We start from the raw sequence: 9,523 nt of genomic DNA, 5'->3' as shown, positions 1-9,523 counted from the left end.
ACATGCGAATCCGCATCAGTTCTAATTTAAAATTATTTTTAAGGTCAAACAGATCATAATCTGTCAACAATCGATCAGACCGATCAAGAACCGGTTAAATCAATATGACGGATTCACCGATTTCTAAATTTATTTTAGAATTGGATACTTTTCTTTCTTTTAAAAATTTATTTTTTATATTTTAAATTATATTTTTAGTTATATATATATATATATATATATATATATATATATATATATATATATATATATATATATATATATATATGATTATTTGAATTTAACTTTTGTTAAAAAGATTCTCTTTAATAGAGAATTGTCCAAAAATCCCTGCTAACAATCTGAACTTTGCATTCAGTCCCCAACCAAGAATATATGTGTTATTGCTCCAAGACAAAATCAATATCTTTGTGTTAACTCTTTAATGAAGAGGAAAGTACTAAATTGCTCTTGTTTTTAACTAAAACCCAGTAATACCCCTATAGTTATTATAATATCATGTCTATTATTATCTCACTCCCCATTTCCCCACAATTCATTTGGACGGGTGAAAGAAGAATGGGACGAAGAAGAACGAATGTTTCAACTGAGATGCTTGAAAAGGAGAAAAAAAAATTCAGAATCGGTAGAAGATACAACGAAGAAGAAATGCCAAACAACTATAAATGAGAAGAAATCGAAGAAAGGTACGAAGAATAACCCAATTTTCCTCGATTTCTATGGTTTGATATTTGTTTAATTTATTTTGGAGTTTTGAAACTGTTATTGTTTGTTATAAGCTATTGGTAACTGATTTCTCCTAAATTCTTTGGTTTTTTCTTGGTATTGCTTTTGAATTGATTGTTTAGTTTTAGGGAAATGAATTTTTGAATCTCTACTGAAATTCAGAAATTAGGTTTAGTGTTTGATTTTGAGGCGATTATTCCAAATTTCTTTTGTTATGTACAATTAAATCCAATATCAAGAGTAGCTTAAGGGCGGACCACTGTTGTCCCATTCTTGGCCACTCTCCCCTTCCTCGGCTAAGCTAAGAAAAGAGTGAGTATTTATTATTTAATTTTTTGAGCGGCTACTAGTTACCGTGGTACGAGAAAAATTAGTGTTTTTTCGACTGGCTTTTGTAGTGGTGAAAAGCAAACTCAATGAGTTGAAATCAAAAAGATTTTTATTTGTAGCACAATCAACATTTGGAATGTAGAATCCAAATTTTTTCTGGTATATATGATGTGCCACAATAATATCGGCTGGATTTGTAGATGGAAGACAGTTGTGTAATGTTAATTTTTTTTTGTTGCATATTCATACATCCGCCAGCGTTCATCCTGAGCCAGGATCGAATGATGATCGATTCAACCTCTGATAAAAAAGATATATCTTGGTTATATTGCATCTCTTCAACAAGTTTAGTAATGAGCATAACAGCCCTATTGTGGCTCTATTTCATTATATTCCATCCATATCCCAATTCCATTCATTTAATACACGTTCGATCTATAGTCATTTGATTAGGGCCTCCTAAAATGATTTATGTTTTTTTTCCGTAGTTGTGTTTATACTAATTATTTGTATAACTTTGTTTTTGGTATAGAAATTGTTGTAGAAGACAAACCAGATAATGATTATGATGAGAAGAAGAAGAGTGCGAAGGAATATTTTTCACGATGTTTCCCTCCTTATTTTAGAATTGTTATGGGAGAATTGAAGGCAATCCTAGGCGAGCAGCAGAGGAGTCGGATAAATGATACTCCTTTCGCTAAATGGATTGATATGTCCGTTCTTGCGATTAGTAGTGGCCAGATTGATTATTTTCTAAACAGATTTCAGGCTAATTCATGTTCTTTTGTTTTTAGTGATGACATTATCATCCATTTCAAGTCCGCTGATTTCTCTATTGTTCTAGGCCTACATCATAGTGGTCAACCAATTGACTTGGACCTGAAACTGGATTCCATATTTTTGACAAGTCATTTTGACGGGAAGGTCACCAATGCCAACCGAAAAGCTATTTATGAAAAACTACTTTTACTTGCAAGAAGTGATGAATAGAGTGTCGTTGATGATTTTGTTAGAGTTTTTATTTTGTTCATTTTTAACTGCATAATATTCCCCACTAGTAGTTATATCAGTCATGGCTTTATATTTCCTTATCTCAGTGATCTTACAATATTTTTTAAATATGCTTGGGGAAATGTTGCATTCCGATTTTTGTACCGAGAAATATGCCAAATTGGAAGAAAGCTTTATGTTGATGGGTGCACGGTTGGATTGATGGTTAGTATGTACCTTTAATAATTATGATCTTAGTATGTTTTCAATAACTTTTAGCAATTTTTTTAGGTTTTAGGTTTGGTTGTATGAGACTGTCTCAGTTTTAGGAGTACGACGTGGTTTAATATTTACCCTCAGTTGTTTGGGTGGGGGAGAAGCAAGATCCCACTGAATGTCCCTGACACTGAATCATTATTAAAACGCATTGATTCAACTCAGGTATTTGTATTATTTCAGTTTATTAAGTAGTTGTGTAAATTTTATGGTTGGTTTGTTTGACATTTTATTTTTTAATTGTGAGTATATTCTGTCGATACATCCATTTTATGAGGAGGAGAATTTTTTGTTGGACATAAAGCTTGTTTTAAAGCAAGAAGATGGTAGATCTGAAGCAAAACGATTTGAAAATATTGTCATGAAACAAATGGATGAGATAAAGATGTTGAAAAAGAGGTGTGCTGAATTAGAGGGTGGAAATGTGAGACGTAGAATTAAGGGAAAACAGTTTGTGAGTGAAAAATGTGACAATATTGTTGAAGATGAGGAGAATGTTGATAAAACCAAGGAAGTTACTTTTGAGTTAGCAGATGATGCAGCCTCTAACTTTGATGATTTTGTAGATGTAGTGGTACAAGAAGTTATTTTTGATATGGCGAAAGAAAACAAAGAATTAGAGGGATCTCGTTCTTTGAATGCTTTAATTGATGAGATGGAATTTGGTACCGAAATTAATGCATTGAATCATAATAGTGACGATGTTTTAAAAGAAGAAAACAATAACGTGTTAGGAAGTGACTCTGTAAATAGATCAGGTGATGAGAGCAATGGTGGTACTGTTGATGGTACTTTAGAAGTAGAGAAGCGTACTGTTTTTCAATCTTCAACTGTGGACAATGTAAGGACTAGGGCTGATTGTGTGAAGAAGAAAAAAAGGGTCTATGTTTTTGACCCCGCCTAGCTCAACACCAAGACATAAGAGGAAGGTGACAAAACAGGTAAATGGAGCATATTTTAATCTCATACTACTGATTATTTAAAGTTTAATTTATGTTTCGTTTTTTAGTTATATTATTGTTAATGATGTTTGGATTTGCTCGTTATATTACAAAATATATCGCCACTTTTGGATAGGAATTTTTAGATGTTGAGAAAAAAGGCAATACTCCTGGCAAAGTTTCCATGAATGAATTCAAAGGTAGATCCGATTTTTGCGGTCATGAAGAAGCAGTTGATGAAGAGAGGAAATTGTCGACAAACTTTATTGCTAGGAAAGAATTGGAGTACGTTGATCTTCCATATGTTTCTTCTTCTTATTTTCGTAGTAATGTTTCAAAAAAAATTTAATGGAATTGAATTTTCTATTATTGTAGTGTTGTCGTTTGGTAAGATAAGTTCATGAGGTTAATTGGACCGATATTCTGTCATTTTCTGTTTGGTGATCCTGTTGCGTCAGAGATAATTAATGTTTACATGAGAATTATGCAAAAGCAAAATTTCGAGCATGGGTTTGAAATTTATTGCATGGACATGATTGTGCAGGTTCGTAGCAATTTGAAAGTTTTGGTCATTTTTTTTTGGGTTTTCTGGATGAAGATACATGAGTATATATGTTGTCTTAAATTTGTGGGACGAAGTGTTTACGAAGTTGCAAGAATTTGGGAAAAGAAGGATGGTACAAATGATTATGGAGCTTTTCTTGCAGATATAACATCTTTCACGATAGGTAAACTACAGGAACTGAGTGAAAATGTATTTAGAAGATGCAGATATATTATTTTCCCCATGAATGATAGATGTCATTGGTTTTTGTTGGTTTACAAACGGCATGAAGGGATGTTTAAATTGTGGAACTCCATGCATAATCCATTCGCAGTTGGGACAGCAAAAGTTTATGTAAGTTTAACCATAATATATTTAAATACAATTTAAGATTGAAGTATGAAAGTACTGTTTTGTGCAAACAAAGTTTTTGGCCGGTGTCATATGTCACTTATCAGGATTCGACATAGTTAGTGAGTCAGTGTTAAGAGAACCTTGTCGTCAACAAGGTGCGACCCTCGATTGTGGTGTTTATACATGCATGTGGTTGGAGTGTCTAGCTCGTGACACGGATGACATCTAGAGCTATGCAATGGATGTTAATATGGACACTTATCGAGCTCGTATGACAGCCACAATATTATCTGATGAAAATGGACTGTCGAAAAACAAGTTTGAGTAATTAATAATTTGCTTTATGCTTATGGTTAAGAAGTTGTAGTAGTATTGGAGTTTGAACATTGCAAGTGTATGTCTTTTTGTTGGTTTAAATTATGTAATGAAGACGAACAAATGATTGTTGCTATGTATTTATTTATTTTTTGATCTTGGTTTATCGGTACATAATCCTTGTGAATAAGTTATATCTGTACATGAATTGAGTATAATAGTTTACTAACCGAGCACGTGTACACATGATTTGAGTACAATTTATCTTTGATCGAGCACCACGTAAAATATGTCATATAATCATGCTAATAAACACGAGTCAATGTTGAATACCAATCGAGGACACATTATACATGAATCGAGTACGATATGTATTCGATCGAGTACCACATAGAGTTGGTTATATAATCATGCTAAGACACTTCATTTCTGGATGAGGTTATATTGTGGCACAACAACATAATTTTTAGCACATCGTCTAAAGTCAGCAGCATCCTTAAATGATTGACCTACGCCACAGATGCAATTAATCCAAGCATCTAGTGTATTGCCCAATGAGGCCTGATCGGCTTCATTATCACTATTTGACTGTCTGTCTTCCTCAACAACCCTTACCAATTTGATATAAACTTGTTAAGTGCAAGATACACGAATAATTATTTAACATACAAAATATAAAATATCAAATGTAAATAATATTAGTATTGTCAAATCATATAATTTGCAATTCTCCTAAATATGCGTCCAACTACATATTATTAACCAATAATCTGCCAGAAAAATGTATTTACATCATAATACTAGAGCAAAAATTATAAAACTACACCAGTTTCAAAATTTCACAATTTCAAGCTTACTACATGTAAAATAAAAAAAAATTATCAAACCAAAATAAGGAGAGAAATATAATATATTTTACCTCCCAATATTTAGGCTGCTGAAATGTTCGTTTTTACTCTCTGCTCTCAATTCAATCATGGTGAGCTTCATGCACATATGAAGATGAATCATATTTAAGACATCATCATCATCATTTAAAGTCACGTACATCTTGTGCTGTGGAGCTACATATTGCAAAATCATGGATTCAGGAGTAATCTCTGCACATTTCTTTCCAAGCCTCACAAATATATCCATCAGACTACAACCACTAAAAATTGAAATTACAAACAACTGTTTCTTGCACTTACAACTACCCAAAAACGAAAGGTTGCAAGCCCCACTTACAGATTCCATTTTGCACCTAATACATAAAAACATACAAAGTTAATACCGTAAAGAATTTCAAGACAATTTTAGAAAAAATTAACAACTTCTACAATAAAGAAATAAACTGTAAAATTAGAGGATAGACAACGACAAATCGAGGCAATATTCCAGATAATCAACTCACAATTGAAACACATGAAACACAAAATCAATAATAATACTAAATCCTAAACATTAGAAATGAAATCGATATAATTCACAAATGTAGGGAATTTACACAAAATCATGCAATAACAAAAACAATATTAAAATTGAAACAAATTAAGCAAAATTAAATCACAAACATGTAATTTTAAGGAAAAAAAATAAAGCTTGAGGAAAGAAACACACTTTCAAATCGTCTTCAATAACACTACACTTCAAAGGTTTTGTCCGCTTCAAGGTCGATAGATTTCTTATCAACACGATCTCTTCAAGGCTCTTCTCACCACGACGGATTTCTTATCAACATGACGGATTTAAAAAATTTCTTCTGCACAACAAGTCTTCATGTTTGTTTCAGGGCAAGTCTTCATGTTTGCCCCAAAAGCGAAATTTTTTCTGGAGATCTAATGTTTAAACAAATAAATAAAAAAGGTAAAAGTGGGTCAATTGAATAAAAAGGACAACACATGAATTAGGGAGTTAGAACCTATGGTTTGTTTTGTCAGAGAGCGAGAAGAAATAAAATCTAAACTAGGGATTGAACTCAAATTTTAAAATGATGTTCGGGATTTTAGGACAGTTGCCCCTCTTTTAATAGTATTAAAGCTTATTTTGATTTTTTTTGTTTAAAAAATATAGATATAATTATATCTATAATATGTTGTTTAGATTATAATTTTTTTAATATATTTTTTAAGTATTTATATAAATAATTTTTTTAAAATTTAAAATATATTTTTATTATATTATTTATTAAAGCTTATTTTGATTTTTTTTAAAAAAATATAGATATAATTATATCTATAATGTGTTGTTTAGATTCTAATTTTTTTAATATATATTTTAAATATTTATATAAATAAATTTTTTAAAATTTAAATATATTTTAATTATATTATTTTATTATTTTATAAAATATATCATTTTTCTAATTCGACCGTCCGATTGAAATATTTTATAAGATATCTTAGTTCGATCATCAGTCTGATTATGAAAACATTGGATTAAACAAATCAATTTAACATGGGCTGGGATTTACATAAGTACCCTTTAATATTTACAACTTATCTTATTATAATTTTTTGTAGGATCTAAACCAATATCTTTGCACATCATTTGACTTGTAGGATAAAATTAAGAATGAAACAATGAACTGAAAAATAAATATGATAGCTAATTTTAATTATTATAAAATTTGAGACATACATATGACGATACAAATCGTTGTTCTCAAAATCAGACCGGACCGTAAAAACCGTTCTTACAATCAGACCAATTAAGAACAAGTGAGCCGGTTTAAAATTGGTCAGACCGGTTCAATATTTGTTAGATTTTTTTATTTGATTATTTTCTTATATTTTTAAAAATTATTTCTTATAATTTAATTTTTTTTATATATACGGTTATTTGGATTTTAAACATTGTTAAACATATTATTTTAATAAATTAGAGCTTATTTTGATTAATTCTTTTGTTTAAGGGAATCTCTCATGTGAGACCGTCTCACGGATCATAATATGTGAGACGGGTCAACCCTACTCATATTCACAATAAAAAGTAATACTCTTAGCATAAAAACTAATACTTTTCGTTGGTGACCCAAATAAGAGATCCGTGTCACAAATACGACCCGTGAGACCGTCTCACACAAGTTTTTGCTTTGTTTAATGCCCTCTTCATAAAAAGTTACATCGGCATATATACACATATTTGCACACACATAATGTATACTCACATTTGTCTTTTTGTTGATCGCTCGTTTAATAATTTTTTTTTATTTTAATATCATGTGAAATTTTAAATTTTATAATTGATTTTGTGATTTTTAACATAATATTCAATAATAATAAAAGATGATCCAAAAAAAATATTGTCGCTTAATTCTTAATAATTGAATACTCTCGCAACAAATATGATTAAAAAAAATTAATATTTTAAGCTATAATCCTGAAAGAAATTTTATTGAATAATTGATAAAATAATTTGTTTCATTTATTGTTTAACAATTAAATTTTATTTCTTTATGTTATGATTTATAATCTTGAAATTCTATAAGGTTTAAAATTACAATCACGAATTTTTTAATTAAATTATTACACTAGATATAAGAACATTATAAAATTTTATAGGCTCAAAGAATTGAAATTAATAATATAGTGAAAAAGTTAGATTAAGTATAAATTATATAAATTGATTGAAACTAAAATCTGATATGGCTAAGTGAAAATTTGTTTTGAAATTCTAAATATAGTAAAAAAAAAGATAGATTAAGTAGATATTATATACCTATTGTGATTAAAATTTAAAGTGAAGGTTTAGTAGAAAATTAGTGTATTTTGATGTTAGTAAAATACGACTTCTTCCTACCTAGATAGAAAATGTTATATATCATGTCATCATATTTGGTAAAATTTAGGTTCTAAACCGAATTAATTTGACGTTACAATTTTTACTCACATCCATGGATAATAATGGGAAGTCCTATATTTTAGCTCAAACATTTGTTTTCTGTTTGAAATGTAAAAGGAGACATAAATGAAAATGATTCTCATTAATATTTTGAAATCAAATTATGGGAGTATTAGATAAATTTTATTATATATTACTGGGTTTTTCCCCCAACAGATCCCACTTTGCGATATCGGAAATCATGTTTGTTTTATATGTGAATTAAATAGATATTTTAGATCTTAATTTTTTTAATAAAAGTTACAAACACCCCTTGTACCGGTTTAAAATCTGGCTATCTTAAGTATTTTGATGATATTTTAAGACTAATGATAAAAATGATTAGCTAACAAAACAGTTATGAGAAAAATTCAATTTGCTACAACTCGTATTTCAGGTTGGTAGGATTTGGTGCAAAAAACTCTGTATTGTTTTTTTGATATGAACACATAACATAGATGGTAAATAAAGAGAATACAAAATACGCTGGGTATACCCAGAGATCACATAATCAGTGTTCGAAAATCATAATCGAAGAAAATGGTTATTTCAAAAAATAGATACATCCCAAGAATGAAATCCAAATACCGAGAGACAAAATATGAACATCATCCAGCAGCCAGCGTTCGATGAACATGAATCAAAATCTTCCGAAAGATAGCTTCCACATCCGGCCTCTCACCGTCAAAAAGTGCCCTGTTACGAGCACTCCAAATGTGATAAACCAATGCAGCTATCTCCGAATGGCACCTCCGTGCACGCATGGTAGTACCTCTGAATCTCCTGCGGAGAAGACGAAGTAAACCTGTCATAGAACGCGCCCTACACTGAACTTCCAACCACTCCCACAATCTAACCCAAAGCTGTGTAGAAGCTGTACACTCAAAGAAAACATGTTGTGCATTTTCATGTACAGTACCACAAAGACCACAAGACTTATCTAGGATATAGGGCTGTCTGTCCTTTGTCAAGAAATATGTGAATTTTTTTTAAAAAAAAATTCACGATAGAAGCTCGCAAACAATATTATTGTTAATTATCATTCTTATTTCATTAATGTTTGCTTATTAATTGAAAAATATTATATAAACTAATTTCAAAATTTTATTGCATAAGGGGATTAGTTGTAAAGGAAAATATTTACAGGGACCAATATGTAATTATTTTAATCTAAGGGTAACCCCAA

The 9,523-nt window shown here is 30.2% G+C and overlaps 1 protein-coding gene and 1 long non-coding RNA gene across 3 annotated transcripts; one reads left to right on the top strand and one right to left on the bottom strand.

The window, feature by feature from the left end:
- The first annotated feature begins 542 nt into the window (after positions 1–542).
- Positions 543–3,811, top strand: LOC140827599 (uncharacterized). 2 transcript variants are annotated; one of them, XR_012116995.1, is made up of 5 exons: positions 543–686; positions 1,589–2,271; positions 2,345–2,487; positions 3,400–3,548; positions 3,639–3,811. XR_012116995.1 is itself a non-coding variant. In XM_073190327.1 (5 exons), exon 3 carries the CDS (start codon positions 2,531–2,533, stop codon positions 3,224–3,226), a length of 696 nt encoding a protein of 231 aa, XP_073046428.1. In that variant the 5' UTR covers positions 543–686; positions 1,589–2,271; positions 2,345–2,530; the 3' UTR covers positions 3,227–3,263; positions 3,400–3,548; positions 3,639–3,811. The 2 variants fall into 2 exon arrangements, 1 of the variants encoding a protein (XP_073046428.1); XM_073190327.1 differs by having other exon boundaries at positions 2,345–3,263.
- Positions 3,812–4,940: 1,129 nt separating this feature from the next.
- On the bottom strand, positions 4,941–6,374 carry LOC140828498 (uncharacterized). Its single transcript, XR_012117241.1, has 3 exons — positions 6,076–6,374; positions 5,396–5,719; positions 4,941–5,086 (listed from the first exon to the last, which is right to left on the bottom strand). It is a non-coding gene; the product is annotated as an uncharacterized lncRNA (long non-coding RNA).
- Between the last annotated feature and the right edge of the window lie 3,149 nt (positions 6,375–9,523).

This window comes from Primulina eburnea, chromosome 3 (genome assembly GCF_022965805.1).
Source record: "Primulina eburnea isolate SZY01 chromosome 3, ASM2296580v1, whole genome shotgun sequence".
NCBI classification, from domain to species: Eukaryota; Viridiplantae; Streptophyta; class Magnoliopsida; order Lamiales; family Gesneriaceae; genus Primulina; species Primulina eburnea.
This window is presented reverse-complemented; position numbering and strand designations above follow the sequence as displayed.

What these genes read in the sequence shown, in the direction of transcription:
- LOC140827599 (XM_073190327.1), top strand. Translation starts at nt 2,531, where the DNA reads ATGGTTGGTTTGTTTGACATTTTATTTTTTAATTGTGAGTATATTCTG.